The sequence below is a fragment of the Tuber melanosporum genome (assembly GCF_000151645.1).
Source record: "Tuber melanosporum whole genome shotgun sequence assembly, scaffold_1, strain Mel28".
NCBI classification, from domain to species: domain Eukaryota; kingdom Fungi; phylum Ascomycota; class Pezizomycetes; order Pezizales; family Tuberaceae; genus Tuber; species Tuber melanosporum.
The window spans coordinates 2,697,736-2,720,459 of NW_003298755.1; the positions used below are offsets into that span (position 1 = coordinate 2,697,736).

The following is a 22,724-nucleotide window of genomic DNA, read 5'->3' on the forward strand; positions in this document are numbered from 1 at the left end:
ACGGATGGATGCGAAGCGCTGTCGCCTAGATGCGCGCTAGGGTCGTTTCATTTAGACCTCTGTTCCAACGTCAATTGAGCGTCATGTGGTCAAGGCTGTATTACACCGTACAGTATATGAAGCGACACACCGAGGGACTTTTTGCTGCTCACTCACTCTCCTATTTCCTTTCTCCCTTCTCTTCTCCAGTCCGCACGATACAAAAGTTTGATGAGATACGAAGGTTTGTTGGCTGAGTGAGTACGGAGCCCGTTCCATATCAATAAAATGGCCCATGCTTCGATCTCTCGAATAATTCCCATGATATCTAGCATACCAATCCTGATACATGTCCAGTGAAAACCAAGTTTCCTCACTCGCAAATTGAGCATTCCATGGTATTAATAGACTAAGTTACGGTACTTCCTCCGTCTCAGTGCGTCAAGGCTAAAGGCGAGAGCTCAACACTACAGTATCAAAACCCAAGTTACGTGACAAACCACGTGAACACTACTTACGGTAGTCTTGCTTTCTATCTCCCTCTGTCTCCCTCTCCCCTCTCCCCCTTTCCTCTCTCCCTCTTTCTCTCCCTCACTGTCTTTCTTCCTCCCCCCCACTCGCTTTCTCTCGCGGATCATTCCGACAAACCCCTTCCTCAGCAGTTACCGCACGTCATAGATAAGGTACGTCTATCCCAGCTTGTTGTCCCTTCTTTCTCCCTCCCTCGTACCCTCGTACCTCCTCTCTCCATCTATTCTTCCCGTCATTCCATAAACAGAACCCCCACCGCTCGAGCATTCAGCCACACCCACAAAGCAACACCAAAGCTCCGGAAAGAAATCAAGCTGACGTTTCCCTAGCTTGCCGCTGTACCAGTTGCCCCACTACCACAACTGCCACTACACACCACCCCGCTCAACGGGTTAAAGGGGTTACCGAGCCAGAAACTCAAAATGGGTCTCTCTTACAACGTCTACCTCAACTCTAGCCGTATTTACGGGTGCAAAAACTGCAAAACCCACTTGTCTAATTATGATGATATCCTGTCACGCGTACATGCCCCATCTTCGAGCGATAGTGAATCTAGTGGTTAGTTTGCTAACATGGGATGGAAATAATTTTCTAGAATTTCCGTGGCCAACATGGAAAAGCCTACCTCTTCAATACTGTCGTCAACATTAGCGAAGCCGAACCCGTTGAGCGCAACATGACTACCGGCCGTCACATCGTTCGCGACATCTCTTGTCGCCAGTGCAATGAAATTGTTGGCTGGAAATACGATAAAGCCTATGAGGCATCGGAGGGTTACAAGGAGGGAAAGTTTATCCTTGAGGCCGAGTTGCTGGTAAATGTTCGTTAAAGTTCAAGTTTTAAAGTCTACGGTTTTTCGGATGGAGGTGGAAATGGGTTAAGGCTATGGGGTATGGTGTTTGATTCTTTTCTTTCTTGCTTTCATTTTTTTTTACAGCTCTTTTATCCGCTTTTGTTTTTTTCCACTTGCATCTTGGGTTTGAAGTCTGCTAATTTTCGTTCCCCCCCTTTTTTCCTCTTCCCGTTCAAGTGAGAGAGAGCTGCTTTTATAACTGCTCTCGTGTCTTGTTTCGTGGCTTTCTATTTGTGTTTTTACTCATGATTGGAGTTCTTTCCGGCTGGTATTTTTGTTTTTGTCTATTCACAGCATTTCTATGGGTTTTCCTTTCATCTTTTTATTTTCGCTATTAAATTCCCTCTTCCCTCGATCCTTTGTCTTTTCGCCTATACCTCCTTCTCCCCCAACTCCTACTACGTATAACGGACGGATATGGTGAGGAGTGGGGGGCAAAACAAGGTTCTGCTCGTCTGGCCTTAAATTTTTATTTCTATTTCCGTTTCCCCATTTTCCACTTCAAAAAAAACCTTCAACCAACCACCTTTCACCTGTTGACATACGGTATACATTACAACGAGAGTCGTCGATTTCGCAAAGGAAAAGGAAAAAAGGGACTAAAAGAGGCGGGAAGGGAGGAGAATACGGTGGTGGCATTTACGATGCACTATGATGTTCCATCAAGACGAATAGGGCTCTTAAACGGCACTACTACGCGTGGCGGGGAAAGGTTTCCGTTCTGCTCTGATGTGGGGTAGGTATGATGATAACAAGAGTGGTGCGAGGTGGGGTTACTTGCTTGTCTGCCGTGTCCATCGTATCAATCTATCGTATCAAATTTGTTCCACCTCATCCCGGCGGGGGTCTGTTTTGTTTTGCTTTTGGCTTCATTTTGTCGGCGCTACCGCGTTGCTACCGTACCGTCCGGGTCCTCGGGTTCACTTCCTCCCGGGCACTTTGTAGTGCGGGTGACAGTACTCGTTTCATTTAGCACGCGGTGACTGAGTTTTCGAAAGCTTGTTGGATAGGGTGTGTGGGGAATCGATGACAGGATGTGGAAATCGAGTGATCCACTGTGAACAAAAGAGAGTATCGGGGTTGATGGGATGGAATGCTTAGTAAGGAGGGAGGGGATGCAGTGTATTTACTTGCTGTATGTGTTTTGTTTGTTGGTGGGCCCGGGCTGATACGTGCCAACTATGTACTCGAGTAGACGCTGGGAACGGTAGCTCAAAGGGTATGTTTGGCGATTAGCCCGCGGATAGACACCTGGATGGCTATAGACTATCCATCACAGCCATCTACCATATACATACCGCGCTGCTGGAAAGGGGGATATACAGTGCCGGTGATGGGGTTTACTCGTTTGCCTGGGGAGTTCTGGTGGTGCCGTCCTGTGTCCAACCTGACATACCATGCCTTTTGCTGGTAGCTATCCAGCACTTGAGTGAACATTGAGAGCGTAGAGTACTGTAAAGTCTGATATATACCAGCGCACGAGATTACGTGGGTATACCTGAATAACTAGCCTGAGGATGGGACGTCCCTCGCCAAGCACTCTCTGCCTTACTTGCGCTGCTAGCTAAGTTACTCACAGTGCCAGCACGTATAGAGAGTGCAGTAGTGAACCACTTTCAGGGGTAGACCGCAGAAACGGTCACGGGGGATCACTCGAATTTGAAGGGGGCGAGAGTATGATCAGGACTGCATCATACTTGTCCAATATAGTTGTGTCTAATAGTGAGGTTTCGTGCCGAGTCAGTTTGCTATTATTATTGAACTGTGCACAACTTGGAGCAAAGTACTGGTAGGCTCGGTCGGTGGCGCTCGGGATTCCCTCCCCCTCCGTGTGGAGAGATGAAATGATAGCGCCGCTGCCGCGGCGAACGGGGGGGGGGGAGGGACAAAAAGTTCAACAGCGAAACCGGCCTATGATATAGCAAAAACCTCCAGGCGAGAAAACCGAACCCCTCGGAACAACAGCAAGATGGTTTGGGGGAGGAAGAAGGAGAAGAGGAAGAGACGAAGGGCAACGGATGCACTGGCGATGCGATTGAAGGAGGAGGGGGAGGAGGTATCGTACATGTGAAGCAGGAAGAAGTTTGCGCGGAATTGGACTAGCAAAGAGATGCCCGTAATGCGAATTCGAGTGATATATTATGATTGAAGGTGAGGAGTTTATCAATTAATGCAATTTGAAGTTGTTTGTGGTTCCAAAAGACGGGCCCATGTTAAGGTTCTAACAAGGGGTGAGGTGTTTTTTCGGCTGTCATGCCAAACATAATTTAACATGGGTGCCGGTATTCTCCCACTTTCAACAATTACTGTGCCGTAAAATCTTGTGAAATCCACTTATCTCCGCTCTGACAAAGCGCTAGCTTGGGAGGGAATAGTGGCTGCTAGATGCGGGATCGTGGGACCTGTCAAATCTCGCACCCTTGTACGAGGCTGTGAATAGCTTCATAGACTATACTGTATAGGGACTAGTCGCGGAGATTGGGAGTGGCTGGGGATAGTGAGTGGATTTTCACGAGATTTTACTGCACTTCACTAATCGGAAAGTAGTTGGACGCTTGGAGCTAAGACAAGTACGGTACTGTACTACCGGTAATAATACGTGTCAAGGTGTCCAAATACTCTATAAGTGGCCAAGTAAAATATAATTTATCCCAATTAGGAGAGCAAAACGCCATACCCACCGCCGGTTTAGGAGGAGATTGACTGCTTAATAATCAGATTTGAGATTAATCCATGCCCCCCGGCGGAGACTGTACTCGTAGCGCCCGGGGCCGTGCTGTGGTATTGTGCCATCCAGGTGATAAATCCTGGTCGACGCCAACGATGCGGCCAGACCACTGCCAAGAAGTAAAAATTTACAATCTTCTCAGTTGACGGGATCATCCTTCGAACTCTTTAGTCTAGTATACCATCTGTCTCAGAGACGGCCGAAAGGAGAGAAGGGTTTTGTACCCGTACGAGTACTGTAATTCTCTGACATTGGTGAGAACGGCTGGGTCCACATACCGCGCTCTGCCAAGGTGCCTTGCCCAGGACCTGGGAAAACACGAAGCCCAAGTACTGTACTCGTACCTGTACCGGTACCTTTTTGTGAAAGGGAGGAAGTTTGCTGAAGGTTTTAAAGGGTCTGACTTGAAGTTAGTGGGCTGTACCGGTGTTGGATTTGGCCTTAAAGGGTATAGAATCCTTACCTTCGAATTCCTGGATGGTTCCATGATTTTTTTCGGATTTTCCAGGAGCATCTTTTCTGAATAATGTTATCGTAGAATAGGATTGCAAAGAGCACTTCAGAAACGGGAAACTGTTACCAATTGATATTTATGGCTTGCTACCACTGATGTTATTTGTCCATCCGCCACGGGGGTGTGTGCGGACCCTGTCGTCTTTACAAACGTCAGAGGATTACGAGTAGATTAGGAATTGGTACGGCGTAAACTCCTGTATCAGGATGAGGCTGCCTTTCGTTATTGAGTTTAGCGAGGCGATCAGCGCACCCCTCGGCCTGCTGTGGGGTGAGCCTACTTGTTGATGATTGGCTGCCTTGATGACCAGTGCGACCAGAGAAGAGAAAAGAGGGACCAGGGGAGAGAGACATCCTGGGCCAACCTTCTGCGGTTGAGTCTGAGTTGTGTACCTTGTGTGCCGGAACGGTAGCCGCCTCACATGATGTTGATAATGAGATGATGATGAGTTAAAATGTTTTAGAGGTTGGTGCCTGACCTATATCTCCTGGGCTTGCTGAAACCCATGAAAATCCCTTGCCGCCCCTGTCAGTGTCTAAGACATAGATGACTAAGGAACCACCTCAATATTCTTCAGTTATGATAAGCGTAGGTACCATCATAGCTAATATTAGCAGTGGTCCGAAGTTTGAACATCTCCGAATTCGCAGTACTTGACAAAAGTTGGCTATTAATTTGTGTCTCAGACAACCATAGGGGGTGGCAAGAAATATTCATGAGTTTCGGCGGTCCGGGAGATAATCAGAAGGAGGCAATGGAGAAGGGATGTTGTGGGAGTAGCAGAGAAAAGAGAGGGAAAAGCAAACATGGGCGAAGTTTGAGGCTTTTGTTTTGGAATGAAGATGAGAGAAGGGATAAGGATAGTACAGTACTAGTACGAGTACAGTACTTGTAGACTTGTAGTACCCCAAATATCCCGGGTAAACTCGACCAACCGCCATTCTCTGTATGGCAGTCACTATCCCCAGAAGGGTGCACCTGCTACAGGATAAGGCCCTAAGAGGGATAGTGGCTGCATTAAGAAGTATAGCGGGGGGGTGTGAAATCGCCCAGAATTTATGGGCACACTTGCCAGTCCATTGTGGGCTGGATGCGTCCCCAAGTTTCAATTAAATTTATATCCAAAGTCCGATAAGTTAACAGTGGGGTTCTTTTTTTCTTTTTCGGTTGTCCCTCATTCCGTCGTGTCCTGCTTCCAAAAGATCTTATTTAGGAAATCAACGAGATCTAGAAAGTATCCTGTCTTAATTGGTAAGAAATTACCAGGGTTTCGGACTAAGACCTTATGCCACCTATCGCCCGGACGTAGTGACTCGGCTGGTTATGAGGCGGAACCACTCGGTGCCTCCCCATACAGTTCTTTGTTACAATATGCACGATAGCTAGAGTACTCGAGCACATACTCGTAGTCTACGTGTAATCTCTACCCGCGCATACCCTGTGATACTTATGTTGGGTGGTCTACTTGTACTAGTACTACTAGTACACTACTGTACCCTCATCCTATCGCTAGAGTCTGGGTGCTTGTGGGAGTAGTGTCCATTTATGACCCTGCCTTAGTCTACTCGTAGTCTACAAGTACTCGTACGAGTACAGTACTCAATAAATCCGCTCTTTGCTTCTTTAATCCTGGAACGACTCGAGTGGGATGGCTTACGGTACTTACAATACTCGACCACAGTGCTAGTGTTCAGGCACTGCGGGTGTAGAGAAAGCCGTTGACGTCTTCTCGGAGTTTGGTGTGTGCCATATTGGCCGGTAATGTGCTGGTACTGTACGAGTACAGCACCCTGCGATTTTGAAAGGGCTATCACTGCTGGAATTTCTCCAATGTAATTTCCCACATCCCACTTTCCTTCTTTTAGCTGTGAACTTTACCTCTCTTAGTTAGGGAACCGGCCTGAACCCCCTACCGTGGCGTCAAGAAAAACAAAAATGGGGAAAACCGAAGGACTGACAATCTGATGACTTTTTCAAAAAGCGATAATCACACGCTTGTTGAGTTTTTTTTCTTCTCATTCGTGTCGGAATTCTTGTCTGATGGGCCCCTCCTAATCTTTTACCCTGGCGGCGAGCTTGAACACAATAGTCATAGCTCCTCACACCCCCCCCAGTTCACAATCCCCTTATCACAAATGAGAGAAAAATAGAGAGGAAATGAGAAAAAGGAAAAAGAAAAAAAAAAGCCTCTCCCTCCCATAAATCAATCCGGGATCACTGAGGTAATCCTTTGGGCCTTTCCATTCCTCTTCCCTGGATTTGTTTTGTGGTGCTGAACTTTTCTCGGGGAATCCCAATTATCTTCCATTCGCGCTTTACCGGTGCGGTATTCAATTGCCAGCAAACGCTCCCTGCTGCTTCTGACTGTTGTACGAGTACCAGACAATCCACGGTGTAGAACGAGTATTCGCTGATAGAATTTACTACTGTACCAATTTTGCCCCCGGGGAGCTTTCTCAATTGAGGCATAATTACTGTTTGGTTCCTTCCCTACAAGTACTGTGCAGGAGCGGTGCCAGCACCTTGCATTGACATCTCTTATCCCAGTGGAGCAAGGTGGAAAAAAGGAAAGGAAAGAACAGAAAAAAAAAGAAAGAAAAAAGAAATGCCCACCGGGTTCGACACCTCGGCTTTTATTGTATTTTCAAAGGGAAAATTTCTAGTCATCATTCCCCGGAATGGGCATTCATTGAGGCGAGAATTGCAGCGGATCTGATTCAGGGGGTGAATTTACACTGGGAAAGGTCGACTCTTGTGCTAGCTTTCTCTTTCTCTTTCTCTCTCTCTCTTTTCCGTGGCTTTGAACGAGGAACACATCTTTCGTTCGGTGAGAAAGTCTGGGGGATGCCCGGCAGTTTTGGATGAGGACCCCCAAATCGCTTTTGCCAACACTCGATCGGTATATATCACAAACAACCATATCAATTGTTGCTTACCGTTTCCCCCCCAACTAATATTTCTTGTTTGACGTTCAAAAAAAGATTCGGGGAACAGCAATAATAATAATGTGGAGGATATAGCCGAGCACGAAACGTCGCACAGCTTCCCCGTTTTTTCACCATTCATACCGGCACTTGTACTCGATTCGTACAGACAAGCAAGACATTTCGAGCCCGCCTGGTCCCAGTTGCACCACCGACGCGCATACAGGAAAGCAGGAACAGAAAGCCCGCATACGTCTTGGTCAATCTGAGCATGCCTGCAGCTTTACGTTTTCTCAACCACCCTTCATCGTCTGCTCAAAAATAGAGGGACTCATCAATTTCTTAAACCTGAAAGATCTGCGGAACCTGGAAGTCCTGTCCTCATTTCTGGCGAAATACCATATCTCTCCGCTGTCGATGCCTCCGCGGCAACCGCACTGTCATTTCATCGGTTTTAGCACGACAATCACCTTTTTTACTCACTTGCTTTCCGCAACGGGACTGCAATACCTTTCGTGATTGGAAGGGGAAAGGGTACGAGATATAAATAGAAAGAATAAGAACACCCCCTTCGAAGAATCTCAGGCCATCCTATCAACTCTCTCATCCGTTTCGCAGTAGGGTTTGGACAGCCTTGATCCAGTTCTTTGGAATCGCCGACAACCACATATTTTGTACGTTATAATTTAATTCGGTATTCACTATTTTGTAGTATCCCGAAGGTGGCCATCTGATATCGGGGCATTGGCGACTCATCACAACAAGGACAGAATCACACGAATTAAAATCTTGATAATCCACGGCAACGCTTTCTAGAGCATCTATAGCTTGCACACCGCTTAGCGAACGGCATACTCGTACAACCGCTCATAGGCAAACCTTAACGCACAAGCGTCCTCCTTTGAACCCGTGAGGTCCTGGTACGCCAGAAGTGGCCCCAAAAGTTCTTGGTCTAGAGTTGGGGGTTGACTTATTCTCATTGGTGTCTCAAGCTTATCAATTTGAGCACATCCGCAGCTGTAGCTGCAGGAGAGAAAGGTTGGAACTAAGGCGAGTGTTCTCTTTTAAGTCAAAAGGTGGCGGTTTCATCCCATTGGTCTTTTTGTGACCGCCCTGCTTGATACTGTTCGTGCTACAACATACTGGAGGCAGCGCAAAAGCTATAACGAGAAAGGAACCATCAGAGTGTGTTGCATTGCTGTCCCTCACTTGTCCAGGGAGGCAGTTAGGCTGCTTTAGGGGCTAAGACAGGGGTTTGGTAACAGTAACATCCGATATCACGAGGGCTCTGAAGAACCCTTTTTTTTTTTTTGAAACGTGGATTAGCAGCCACGGGGGATTCTACCATCTGGATATATCTCTTGAAAAGAAGAGTGCCCGGAGAAATCGTCGGAAGCCGGAATATCATTGGCTAGGCGCTGGCTATATCATTCCCCACACATTCAGATGATACTCCATAACCCACGGAACTTCTCTTCTAATTCGCAGCCGACACGCTCCATATTTGGGCACCGCTACGCTCCCAACACTCTACTCGGAATCAGAAGTCAGCAACAACTTAGCAAATCAACAATATTTCCGGTCATTAAGACCCCACTCTCTAGCCCAGCCTCAGAACCAAGTGATTTACCCTCGACGAATGGTGCACCGACAGGCGCAGACCGAAACAGCATATCGAACGTAGGTAATGGGATGGAATATACTGGCAGTGGATTAGCCCGTAGGACGTATGTCGACGAATATGGGACGACTTCCCCAGCAGATGACACAGCGGATGCGCCAAGAGTGGATTATACCTACATGAGCCAACAGGAGCAGAGTCAGCTCAACAAGGAGGGGGGGCATCACACCCAGGATGAGGGCTACGTATACAATAGGATTGTTTCTGAGAGTAAGAGACATATGGGAGGTAATATACCATCTTCTACGAGAAGCAGAATGGAGAGCGAAGCCAGGGCGGTTCGTGGAGGCGCGAGAGGAGATGAGATGGGAGCTGGAAGTGGTGGAGGATTCACAGATATGGCGAGCATTGCAGAGGAAATACCGCCGGTCAATATTCCAAGTGCGGGGTATGATATAGATAGCGACGAAATGGGCGAAGGGATGGGTATTAGAACTGGCGATGAGGACCACCCAGGTCAGGAGAGTAGAGAGGGGACTCAAGGTGTCTTGAAAATGACAGAAGCGGGGCAGGGACAAGGACAAACTCCAACTTGGAGTGAGACAAAAACTAAGGTTCGTTTCCTATCCGTTTGGCCTCCATTTCACAGGGTCCAAAGCCAAAGATCAGAGTTGAGGGTATTCCCGAGCCATTAGTCGGAGTGCTCTCGACACTGCTTTTCACAGGTTTAGGCAGGTTCTGCCACCTCGATCCCCGAACAAGCTACTTCGATCACTAGCCTCGGGGTGGCTCAATCAATCTACTTCTGGAAGGGGCGACTTTTAGTCACTCTTAAGCGCATCTGAACTCTAGTCTAACAGTTAAGCATAGGCAGGGAAGGATAGAAAGCGGCTTCCACTAGCATGCATCGCCTGTCGCCGCAAGAAGATACGATGCTCCGGTGAAAATCCTGCCTGTCGTCACTGTGTTCGGTCGAGGACCCCTTGTGTTTATAAACAATCCACCCGCAAAGCAGCTCCTAGGACAGACTACATGGCTATGCTCGACCGACGGTTGAAGCGTATGGAGGAACGGCTAATCAAGAATGTGCCAAAGGAAGAGGTCAGTGCTGTGCTTAGCACTACGGGGAGGTCTGTTGTAAGGCCAAGTATTTCAACAGCTAGCGCAAGGTCCGGTGCTTCAGCAAGGAAAAGGACGGCCGCAACGGCATTTGGGGATGAGTTGGATATGTGGGCCAGAGGAGATGGCTCAACTGCACGGAAGGGGATAGGCATGCCGGAGACGTGGGGCGATGGCCCTTTGGGGAGGGTAGGTCGAACAATAGATGTCGACGACGGGAATCATGCCCTGCCTCCGAAAGATATTCAAGAACATCTAGCAGAAGTTTTCTTTGATTATGTCTACGGCCAGCCATATTTCCTACTGCACAAACCTTCATTCATGAGGCGATTACGGTATTAACCCCTCTTTGGAAAGCTTCTCCCATATTGTGGAGAGTGGGCATACATTATTCGCAGTCGGATTACTTAATGGGTTACTACAGGAGTGGAACCGCGCCGCCGGTATTAATTCTCGCTGTCTGTGCCGTATCGGCTCGGTTCTCTAGGCATCCAGCTGTACGCCATGATCCCCCCTTTCTCGCCGGGGAGGCGTTTGCGAGCGAGGCTCGACGACAGATATTAAAGAAATTTGATACCCCAAATGTCACCAATGTTACTGTCTGTGTATTGCTAGGTCTTCATGAATTCGGTACATGTCAGGGAGGCCGAAGCTGGGCAATGGGCGGGATGGCCACCCGCATGGCGCATGCAATACAATTGCATAAAGAAGCAAATAGCGACCCACTCGGAAAGCCACACTCAAGGCCAGCTGGCGATTATTTCCACCAAGACGAAGGGGGATATATGTCCTTTGTCGATAGAGAAATCCGCCGGAGGAGTATGTGGTCTTGCTTCATCCTGGACAGGTTTACTTCATCGGGGACGGAAAGGCCACATTTGATCGCCGAGTCGGAAGTTGAGATTCAACTGCCGGTACATGATAGGAATTTGGAATTGGATATACCAGCGGTGACAGAGCAGCTTGACGGGACAGTGAAGGGTTCTGTGGGAGAGGTTGGTGATGCCACTGAATGTATGGGGGTTGCGGCCTATATGGTGAGAGTTGTGGCTCTTTACGGAAGAGTTGTAAAATATCTTAACCAGGTTAGAGTGCCAAAAAGCCTTAGTATCCATCCCGCCTCTCTTTCTTTCTTTCTTTCTTTTCTTTTTTCACCCTATATTTGGTGTTTTCTAAGGAAACCCAAGCCCCCTTGGATTATGGAAGTGCGAAATGGATTACAAATATCACCGAATATTTTTATTGACTTTTCTTAGGGGGGCAAAGACCGCGACCCTTGTGAAATTTGGGAGCCAAATTCCCAGTTTACATCCCTTAACAAGGAGATAGCCCGATTTGAAGAGAACCTACCTAGTCGTTTCCGATATACTCCCGAAAATATGCAGGTTCATATCACAGAGCGTCTCGTTGGCCAGTTCGTTTTCGTGCATATTGCCCTTCACCAAGTACGACTCTTTCTCAACAAATCAGGAGTTCCAACGCCTACCCCCCAGCGCCAGAGCACCCCTCTAGAGTTCGGAAAGAAGGCGGGGGAAATCGCCCTGTCCTCGGCGACCGAGATATCACGAATACTTTTGGATGCCGAGGAACGTGGAGTGATTGTGGTGGCTCCTTTCACGGGGTATTGCGCATTCAATGCTAGCATGGTGCACATGGTGCGGATGTTCTCATTCTCTAATAGAAGAGAGATACAGGAGGAATCGAGAAACAATATGCAGATATGTCTAAGGTTCTTGATGCGACTAAGACAATATTGGGGTCTCTTCCATGCTTTAACAGATAATCTCAAGAGATTATACCGTAAACTTGCCGACTCCCTTGCACGGGGTTCGTCGTTCCCTGAAGAAACCACCCGAACGTTGCAGTATGGAGACTGGTTTCAAAAGTACCCACGAGGGGTGAGCGCTGGCGACTACGAAGTAGAAATGACATCAAAGCCCCATACTTCAGACGAGGCCTCCACCCAAGACGCTGTGCTGAGCCAAAAGTCAAATCTTCAAACCGCAGACGAGTTCTTTGCAAGGTTAGGACCATCGAGACAGAAGCGGCCTCCAGCTGCCCCTCCTGCTCCAGCCCCTCCCCCTCCCAGGGTTCAAACACAGTCTTACACTCGCGCATCTCCCTCGATACACACACAGGGGCCCACGACTATACATCCTGGGAGCTCACCTACCACTTCCTTGCATCACAGCCAATCACCCGAAGCACATCACTCACCAATGGGTGCGTCTCCTGCAACAATTCCCGCTCCAGCAATGGCTCAAGGTCACAGTGAGATGGAGGGGAAGCTGGACCCCCAACTACTAAGCCCACCGCAGATATCCAAACCGCAAAGCATGTCCCGGCGAACAAACATCTACCGCACAAACTATCAGCGGCAAACCCAAAGTACCCAACATCACCCAGCAATCCCCTCCTTGGTGCCAGATATATCCTCGCATCAAGTTCCGTATCCCAATTATCCCAGTACCCTGCCCAGGGGTCCTGCAGGTGTGGATACAGGAGGGATGGGTATGCATCACCCCCAGCCCCATCAATCGCACTCGGCGCATCAAGAACACCACCCTCACCACCATCAGCAACAACATTCTCAAAGTGGGCCTTCCCAATATCTCCTTTACGACCTGTACTCTTCGGGATCAGATCCCACATTCATGATGGCCGCAACCTCGCTTAACAGCGGGATCTGGCCCGAGCTCCAGGGCCAAGCGAGTGGAGCGGATGTGGATGCCTTTACGGAACAGCCGAGCAGCGCGTGGTTCCTGCCGTTCAACTCGTGCCCTCCGAATTTCGAGTCAGGAATTGGGGGGATGGGAAGCATAGATATCACGGGAGACGGCGGAAGCAGAGCTGGCGCTGGTGCAGCAGCAGCAACGGTAACGGTGACGGGAGGTGGTGTCCCGGGGGCAGGTGGAGATGACGGAGGTGGAGGTGGTGGAAGAAGTGGTGGAGAAAGTGGAACTGGGGGTGGGTTGCCGCATCTAATATCTGGAAGCGGACAGGCCCTTCAGGGAGGAGGAGGAACCGGCCCGAGTGCCACTGCATATCATGATCACAATGTACGATTATAAAAAATGAGGAAAATTAAAGCCTGAATGAACGGCTCTCGAAAAGGTATGTTACATGCGTATTGATGGGCGGGAAAGAGACTGCGAACGAGTATTGTACAGTACCCGCAATTTGTCCCTACCCACCCACGCGCCCACGCGCCCACACTCACATGCACAAACATACATACAAACATACAAGTTCACAAACATACAGACCAGCTTCTTCACTTCTCCCCCTCCTCTCTCCCTCACCTTACCTGACCTGACCTTACCTACCCTCCCGCCGCGCTACTGCGCTACCCCTCTCATCTCATCTCATCTCATCCCCATCCCCATCCCCATCCCCTCCCCCCCAAAGAGGAATAATACTCGAGTAAAGAAAAAGAAAAAGAAGAGAAAAAAGAAAGGTAACAAAAAACCCCACCCACTCACATGCCCTCGCACCAAAATACCATAACTTCCACTCAGTGTGTCAGGTGACTTAAAACACTCCGGATACTCGAGTACTCGTACATGCACATAAGGCATCAGAGCCTAATCCTACCCATCCACAGGGAACAAGTCGCACTACCCCGCCGCACACAAAAGTAAGTATCTCTACGATAAATTGACCCCCCCCAAAAAAGCGATGATATAGATGGACGGACGGACGGACGGACGGATAATCTCCCACCCCCCCACCCAAAAAAAAAAAGGCTCAATAGAACCAACGGAAACCCCCCCCCCCTTTTTTCCGGGCATTTTCCCCACGATGGAGCTAATGCAGGTATCCAGAGTGTTTTGAGTCAGGTGACGCACTAGATTATTATTGGCCGTGAAGGGATGGTGGAGGGGGGGGAAGGGGTGGTGGAATGGAATGGAATGGAATGTTTATCCGCTCAGCGCCTAAGTCTGTGGCTTTTTTTTATGAAGAGGGGTTTTCAATTGGGTGGGATTTGATCGGTTTTCTCTCTCGTGGTGTATCGTACCGTAAAATACGCATAAGGGGTTTTCCCCCTCGCGGCGGTTCCCTGACCGACCGATTGATTGATTGATTGAGAAGTTGAGTATAGTCTATGAGTACTGTGGTTGAGAGGGAGGGGGTGCGATGTGATAGTCTACTGTGGAATCGAGTCAAGTTACTGCGGAGGGGGGGGTCATCTGGAAGGGATCGATTGGCACGGCCACCCGACGGGAGCTCCGAAGCGAAAGGGGTATCGTAGCGTGCTTTACGATACCGGTGGTGTTACTCGTACTGGTGTGATAGTGAGGGGTTCCTCGATTCTTTGTACAGTATGATACGGTAACGGTACGAGTACGAGTAGGGTAGTTTACGAGTTACTCGTTTGGTTTATCATTATAATATTAGTTGGATACGGTTATCATAGCGTTAACGGTTATAATACCGTAGTCTATCATACCAAGACCACGCTCAGCATGTCAGTTACGAGTAAAGTTATCACACAGTACGATGGCTGCACCGTGCCGCCATGTTTTATTTATGCACGCACTGCAGGAAGGTGGCGAAAGTTCGCTTAAAAGCCACAAGTAGAGTGCCCTGCCGTACTCGTACTGTACAGCACGAGCACCAGCAAGCTTCCTGACAGACAACCTTCACGCACGCCTATTCATGTTTCCCTAGACCACGAGTACTATGATACCGTACTGTGCTGTACTGTACCAACTCACTCTCCCCATCCATCCATTGATTCATGCCAGCATGCTACCCGTACCCTATCGACCCATTTTTTCCGGTTTTGGTAGCGGGGTGTCATATCATAATGTACAGTACAGTACCCCCACGGTAGTGGTATGATACCGGTACCCGTACTCGAGTAGCGAGCGACGGTAGCAACAGCAAGTACCGGTACGAGTAAAATAGTAGCCCAGTATGATACTTGGCCCGGTACTATAGTAGAAAGACAACAATATTGTTTGGGTCCCGCACTCGGACACTCCTTCCGAGCCATGATACAAGTATGATATATAGACGCGAAGACCTGTGAAGCGACAAATGGGGTATATGCCAAAATGGAAAAGGGGAAAAAAGAAAAAGAAAAAAAAAAGAATCCAGCGCAAGAGCTGAACCCCTGCCTCCCCCAATGATATGTTCCGCTTGGGATAGCCCGCTTCGGTTGGTTGGTATTGCACTTACCCGACTCGAACTTTGATATTTGGGATCTCTTGAGATTCGGTGCGGTATTGAGATCATTCGCCCTCACTCACTCACTCCAACTCTAATCCACTCGTAGCTACGGCTGCACTATCATAGTACTGTTATCGCAGCCCCCAGGTTCCAGCTGCTCAGTTTTGCTTTCTTTCTTTCTTTTTTTTCCTTTCTTCGCGGCTAGCTAGCTACGGTAGCTAGCTGGAGAGTATAATGAAAGTGCTAACTACCCCTCACCGAGACTGCCCGACAATCCATCCACGAATGGAGGGCGGAAAAAAAAAGAAGAAAAAAAAAATACTCGAGTAGACCAATCGTGAATTCACCCTATGTAATTTTTGCTCCTCCTCCTTCCTCCTCCTCCATAGCTATCATCATGTCCAGGTGAGTAGGGCGAGTACCCCAAAGGGGAAGAAATGAAGAAAAAGAAATGAAAAAAGAAAAAGCACGCAATATTGGCGTTATCCCATTTGCGCCTACTCGAGTGCCGTATCATACTGAGGGCGTGAAAGACTACCGGTATGTATCGCGGGGCGATCCGCACGGACGCGAAATTGGTATGGTGGTGATATGAAAAGCGCGCACAGTCCACTGCACGATCGAGCTGATAAAGGATGGGCGGTAGAGTATCGGTACCGGGTATGGTAATTATGAAGGGTAAAAGTCTGTCGAGTTTCCTCCTCTGGGCCCTCTCCGGAGTAGAATACGGTAGTAGTCTACCATCCAGGGACGGGGGTTCGCTCCAGCCACTGTGCCAAGAGTTGGACAGAAACCCTTTTTTCCTTCCTTCCCCTTCAGCGTATCTGGACCGCGTTACACGCACGTAATTTCAACTAGAGTTCGACCAGCATCTCGAGGCTTTGCCTGCTTGCTCGTGACATGTGCGGTATGGGATGGTATGGTGATGATCCATCCATTAGCGCAACCTCCGGCGAGTCATCACGGAATTCCGTACAGTGAATTCTGCACAGTACTTGCGGGCTCTGCTTTGGGTTGAGGGAAATAGTTGATTTGTAGATTGGGCGTCGTCGTACTGTAGCGTACTGGTGCTCCTCCTCCTCCTCCTCCTCCTCCTCCTCCTGGCAAAGACAAGAGAGGTAAAGGTAAGTAAGGTGAAGCAAGGGATTGTCGAGCGATGCACGGCGTTCTCCATTCTGGTGCTCGTGATTTCCCTCCGTAACGATTATGTTTGGTATGTTTGTGCGACTGCTGGGAGTGCACTTGGCCTTCATGACCGGAACGGTAGTGATCTGCGCTATGGTCTACCCGTGATACCTGCCCGGGCGTGATAATTACTGGTCGGATAATACCGGTATTCAATCATACTCTACCACCCTACGGTATCCATCCATCCACCCGTACTCGAGTACTCGCGCGGTAGGGTACGTAAGCAGGTGGAGACTTCCGCACAGCACCGAACGAGACCGGAACCCAATTCGCCAATACGGGATGTGTGTGATGGAAACAACGAGCTCCACCGTAGTTGTCAACACCCCCGCCCATCCCCCTTGTCCAAAACACTAAAGCACGGATTGAGAAGTGATCTTCCCTCGTGTGCGACAGTACCGCCGGCATATGTGACATGATAACCCCTTCGCGAGCTGTGCGATAAACATTCAAACTCATTCGTTCCTATTCCCAATAGGACTGCATTTGTTGCCCTGTTTGTTTGCATATTTACGCCTACTGATGTTCATGCAGTTGGCGTTATGTTACGTTGCGTTGCGTTAAATTTTGGGGCATCTTGCTTTCTGACTCCAGCCAGCCAGCCGGACGAGGGACAGACAGCAAGCCTTTTGTGATGGTCTGGGTCGTGTGCTATAAGCGATAGCGGATGGTGGTGGTGGTGGTGGTGGTGATTGTTGTCAACGAACGAATCGTCTCCCCCCCACACACGGGATAAGGTGGGAGCGGTGGGAGCGGTGGGAAACGTGCGTTGTTTAACGGGAGGGTATGGAGAGCGATAATAGTAATGCTATAGAGGGAGGGGGAGGGTGAATGGAAGGGTGAATGGTCCACTGACCGCAGGAGAGGAGGAGGAGGAGGGTGAGCAGAACGCCTTTCGCCTCGGTTGTAGGTGTATGTTTTTGAAAGTTTTTCATCCGCATCATCGTCACCATCACCGTCCCCATCTACCCGCCCGTCAATACCGAAGTGATCATAGCAAGTAAGTGCGCACCTCGCGAGGTTGACTTTTTTCTCTCTCCCTCTTCCTCTTCTTCGTATCTCCGCCCCTATTACTCACTGCGCTCTATTCTACGGTATATCCTCCTCCATTCCTTTCCAGCTGCATACCTACATACAGATACGGTAGACATGCCGTACATTCCTGACAACTTATCGTCAAAATGCTCACTCATTACTCACCCGAAATCTCGCCAAACGCGAGCGATAATCCATGATCCTCACCACTTCCCCCCACCACCACCTCAGACATCACGCACACCCACCAAATAGCAGTTAGCTAAAAATAAAACTATCATAGAAGAAACCTAAACACCCAGCCTCAGTCTCTCGTTTCACCATCACCTCAAGTGGACCCCCCTGCATATCAAAAGTTTGTTTTGTCTGCCTTTTTTTTTTTAGGGAAAAATAAAATAAATGAATAAATACCGGTAGAGGAAAACCACACACCACACATCTGGTTGCGCCAAGTGCTGCGCAAAACATCGGACGAATGTGGGGGGGTGTTGTATGTGGCGGTGGTGATGTGGCGGTAGTCAGGGTACAGTTACGGTATCTTGCTGGATTTTCGGGGTATGGTTACAGAATCTGTACGGCAGTCATAGCCCTTGCTGTTTTGTTTTTCGTTTCTTTTTTTTTTCCTTTCCATTTTCCCTCGGACCTTTCTCCCGGATGCGATGGTGAATGATACATCTTTTTTCCTTTTTCCGTTCGATTATGGTCCGGCGTGGCGGTGGGGTTTGGATGGGCGTTTCTTTGGTTGCCTTATTGAGAGGCGGAGTGATCCCTGAACAGCTGAAGCTCAAAGATGTGCAAGTTTTCCTTTCCTTTTCTTTTTCTCACCCAGGGAACGAACGGTCGGAGAATTTGCTTTTTGGCTCCCTTTCTGCGATAGTCAGAATTCGGGGGGAGGATGGGAATGGAGGGGCAAAAGGAGGGAAAAGGGAAAAGATAGAGAGGCGGTGCTTATGCATGCAGCATGCAGCATTCGAGGTTTCGGTAATTGGTGATTGAAGAGGGGGGCTGGCGGGGCTTGGTGATAAGTCGACGGGCCCGGATACTCGGACTGGGACAGTTCATCCAAGGATTGTCGTAATTTACCGTTTGCCCTATGAGCAAGAGTATTCTTTTATCGATTATCGCTGTTGAGGCCGATGAGGTTTGGGCTTGTTTGTACGGTGCAGTTATGGGGGTTGTGCATGGTGCGGTATTGCTGTCGCGAGGGTTTTTTTTTTTTGTTGGGAACAAGTGGATTCTGTTGCTGTTCTGTATGTCAGATTTATGTTTAATGGATACTGTAGGTACGATAAGGTGTGTTCTGTTGTATGATATCGAACATGGACGATTCGGTGGACACGGTAGATACGGCAGATCCCTCCTCCCCTGAAGGCTCGGAAATGCAATTGTGCTGTGTGCAGCCGGGATCTCCATAAGCGTTTTTTGTTTGGGTGGGTATATGTTTCTCCCATCCCACGCTCCCTCTAAATTACCCTCCCCTCCCAAACCTTATGATACCGGTACCGGTAAATGGGCTTGCGCAATTCCAGACAAGGAATCCAAGTACTCGTACTCGTACTAGTACAGTATTCGAGTACCGGTACCGTTATTAAACTCGAACACCTTTACCGCACCATTTGGGATGGCCGGGTGTATGGATGTGTAAGGATGGATAAAGTTTTTGCGGAGTGGTAGAAAACTTGGCTGTCAGGCTGCTGCGCCCGTATGGAACGCTGGATGGGGTATCGCACTCTACTGTTCTGCGTGCCCCTAGCTTCCTGCTGGCTGGTTTTGTCTTGTCTGCGGGTGGGTGTGTATGGTGTCTGGTAGCTGTATGGCCGTTTCGTCCCGCGTATCGCGGAAGATGAAACGCGAGCACGGATCACAAGGTGGTGACACCGGTTGAGAGACAGCTCTGGATTCTGGGAATCAATCCTCCGATGGCCCGGGTGGGAGCACTCGAGTGCAGTGGACCGTGTACTGTACGTGTACTTCGTGCTTTACCCCTCTTCCTCCAGGAACGCCAATCACTCGGCTCTGCGCCTACCGGCATGCAATCAGTCGGCATTTTGCAGGACCATAGCCCCAAAGTGACCCAGCCTGCCCGTGCTGAAGGATACTCACACTACTGTAGAGCGGATTACCGATGGCGGCGCTGCGGGATATCATAATTATTGTGTCTTTCTTTTTCCTTTTTTTCTTTTGCCTCCGGGGCTGCAATCAGGCATCCTTCGCCCTCCTGTTGCTTGCTTTTCCCCTCCCCCCGTCCCCCCCGATACCGGCGCTGTGCTTACCTGGGCTCTTTTCCATTGCCCCGAATGCTTCCGATTGCCCTTTAGCCTTCATACATCCGAGGCAAATCAATCACCTCCTGCATATTCTTCAGCTACCCACTGCTAACGACGACATCACCACCACGCATCAATTTCCTTTCCCTTCACTTCCTCCTTTACCACCCCCTAACCTGACCTGACCGCACTCCACTCACTCACACACTTTCCTCTGTTCCCACCCTCCCTCGGCGAGTACATGAGGATTACCTGCTTGCCCCACCGAGAATCTTGTACTGTAGCCTCACCCAATCCTGCTGCGTCGGCCTTCTGCACCTTAATTTATGAACAGATGCCTTCCATGGTATGTAGTCACGCGAGAACGGCTGCGGGGCCGACTGCACGTTCGATTGGCGGATGCATTGGATCGCGAGCGCAGGAACGGGTTCTGGAGCTGACGGGCGGACCGACTGACGAGGCTGTTTTTTGTCGCTGCTATTCGCGTCTCATGGGACAAGGCTTTTCATTCGCCACGATGACGACGGCTCTCTGGTTGCTGCATGTTCGTTCTCCCTCCCTCCCTCCCCCGTCCGTGAACCTGGTGAGGGTATTCACTGGTGTCTTCCCTCTTTTTTTTTTTTTGCCTTACTGTACTCGTACTGTAGATTTGCTGTGTTGCGGTTGTTGTTTGTTTCGTTGTTCATCTTCGCTTGAGATCAGGTGCTGGGCGCGGGAAAATGGACAAGAGGGGAATTAATCATTAAGATCACCGTAAAAGTTATTATCCTTTTAACTTGTCTGGTTAGTAGTTAGATCCGCGCTATGCTCTTTTGGCGGGGACTGTTAGGCGCAGGGGTCCACCGACTTCAGAGCAACACCAATCAACTACAGGTCCTCATCTTCTTCAAACAAGAGTGGCACAAACAAATATCACTTCAGCGAATCCCATCACCCTATCGCCGTGCACTGGGTCATTCTCAAGCTGAAAATAATAATAAAAAAAAATAACACCACCCTCCGAACCTTTCCCACACCCTTTCCACTTTGGCCCCTCTTCCCGGAATGGGATCTCTCTCTTTTTTTTAAACGAAAAAAATAAAGGAAGGAAGGAGTGGATGGACATAATGGAAGGAGCCCTGGCAAGGATCTATCTTCCTAGAGGACGGAAGATCGGTTATTATTTTAAAATCCTATTTCTCATTTCGGCCTGGGGGCGTCAGAAATAATGGATAAGGGGTGATACCTAAGGTTTAGCAGAGTGGCGGTGAGGGCCGGAGAGACGCAGAGCAGACTCAGTGGATCATGGGAGAAGTGCCAGAGTCGAAACTTCTATACGCAGGTCCGGCATCAATTTGATTCGGGGGGAATATTCCCGGATTGATACCCCAATCCCGTCCAACCTCGCCGAGAAGGAGGGGGTCACATATCTTCCTTCGGTCAGGAGTGAGCTCGCTAGTCTGAATTGAATATTATCATCTTTCGTTGTTGTCTGCTATCACAAGGCACTGATCCGGTATACGGATTGTTAAGTCCGTAGTGTAGCACGCGTAAGTGCTGCATATCCAATTACGATTTCACTGATATCTCGTTTCTTTGCTGCTCTCACTCTCAGCCCCCTCCCTGATGCTCCTCTTACTGCATATTCCCTCTACCGCTTCCCACCCCCCGCCCCTTTCCCCGTCTTTACCAAGTTCCCTTTGGAGATTGTTACGCCAGTGCTGAAAATTGCATGTTGCTCACAGCTCGCCATACGCAGGAACGGTAATGGGGGCTGCAAGGTACCCTCCGCAAATGAGTCGAAAAAAAGAAAATAAGGCTTCCCTCTCCAATGACAACCTACACTAAGGCAAGCTGCTCTATACTAGATGCTTACTCTTGGGCAAGGTCTATGAAGCTCTGCAGGAGAGCAACATGAAGAGGAAGAAGAGCTAGGAGGGACATATCTGGTCCTCCGCCGTAACCCCTCATCTGGAAGTGCAACGGTTCTCTGGACGCCCCGTGTGGGAAGAATATCTCCCCAATGGCGCACATCCTATGCGCATGTGTGGCAAGGGACTTACCCTTTACTTCGGGTCTTCTATGGTCTCATAATTGGATGCATACGTTATCTATTGTTTTCTGAATTTCTCTGAATCGGGGCGCGTACATTACAGTATCGACCATGATTTTGCACTGGGCATTATCCGATATTTGCCTTTCACGTTTTGTCTGGGATGGCAAAATGCTATCCAAATTTGCTTTTGAACGGTGTGGAAGGAGGGGGTAGTTTATTTTATTTCGTTTTTCCAAATTTTTTAGCTGTGTGCCGGTGGGGGGGAGAGGGCATCGAGAAATCGGGTGGGATATTTTGATATTTTATTTGAAATTATTTCACTTTTGGACACTGGGAAGTCTACTTTGGGCACTAGAGTAACATAATCGAGGCCCACACTCGCACAAAAAGCGCAGGACGCAAGAAAGGAGGGGTTCATTTGCACCGGCTCAATCAGAGAGGGCAGATCAAAGGAGGGGATTTGACGAGAGCCTGTGGTTAGATAGGTGGTTATACTCGGAGCATGGGTGGGACCCAAAAGCCACTACCGAGAGCAGTAAGAAAGGTCAAAGGAAGAGGAAATTCGGAAGGGGTCAAAAAGGGCTCTAGGCCTTCGCTCTCTCTGCCACCCACACTTATTCATACCCCCCGCCCTCCCTTCCCTCCCTCCCTCTTTTCTATGGCAGCTCCTCTTATCTGACCTCCATATTCGTACTTAACCAGAACCCTGCCAGCCATCCCAGAAAACCTTTCTTCCTTACCCCCCGGTGCGGGGA

At 49.1% G+C, this 22,724-nt stretch overlaps 3 protein-coding genes; all 3 read left to right on the forward strand.

Moving 5' to 3' along the window:
* Positions 1–173: 173 nt before the first annotated feature.
* On the forward strand, positions 174–1,888 carry GSTUM_00004074001 (uncharacterized protein). XM_002835222.2 has 6 exons: positions 174–240; positions 337–377; positions 453–662; positions 840–1,031; positions 1,106–1,400; positions 1,541–1,888. The coding sequence occupies exons 4-5, from the start codon at positions 933–935 to the stop codon at positions 1,337–1,339; spliced, it is 333 nt and encodes a 110-aa protein (XP_002835268.1). The 5' UTR covers positions 174–240; positions 337–377; positions 453–662; positions 840–932; the 3' UTR covers positions 1,340–1,400; positions 1,541–1,888.
* A 53-nt stretch (positions 1,889–1,941) lies between these two features.
* Positions 1,942–2,622, forward strand: GSTUM_00004075001 (uncharacterized protein). XM_052355733.1 has 1 exon: positions 1,942–2,622. The coding sequence occupies exon 1, from the start codon at positions 2,106–2,108 to the stop codon at positions 2,334–2,336; it is 231 nt and encodes a 76-aa protein (XP_052211679.1). The 5' UTR covers positions 1,942–2,105; the 3' UTR covers positions 2,337–2,622.
* A 7,560-nt stretch (positions 2,623–10,182) lies between these two features.
* GSTUM_00004076001 (uncharacterized protein) lies at positions 10,183–13,382 on the forward strand (the record flags this gene model as incomplete). XM_002835224.2 has 3 exons in its annotated part: positions 10,183–10,604; positions 10,694–11,354; positions 11,526–13,382. The coding sequence occupies 3 exons, from the start codon at positions 10,183–10,185 to the stop codon at positions 13,338–13,340; spliced, it is 2,898 nt and encodes a 965-aa protein (XP_002835270.1). The 3' UTR covers positions 13,341–13,382.
* Between the last annotated feature and the right edge of the window lie 9,342 nt (positions 13,383–22,724).

What these genes read in the sequence shown, in the direction of transcription:
- GSTUM_00004075001 (XM_052355733.1), top strand. Translation starts at nt 2,106, where the DNA reads ATGATGATAACAAGAGTGGTGCGAGGTGGGGTTACTTGCTTGTCTGCC.
- GSTUM_00004074001 (XM_002835222.2), top strand. Translation starts at nt 933, where the DNA reads ATGGGTCTCTCTTACAACGTCTACCTCAACTCTAGCCGTATTTACGGG. An exon ending in ATGATGATATCCTGTCACGC is followed by an intron (nt 1,032 to 1,105) that starts GTACATGCCCCA and finishes ATAATTTTCTAG; the next exon opens with AATTTCCGTGGCCAACATGG.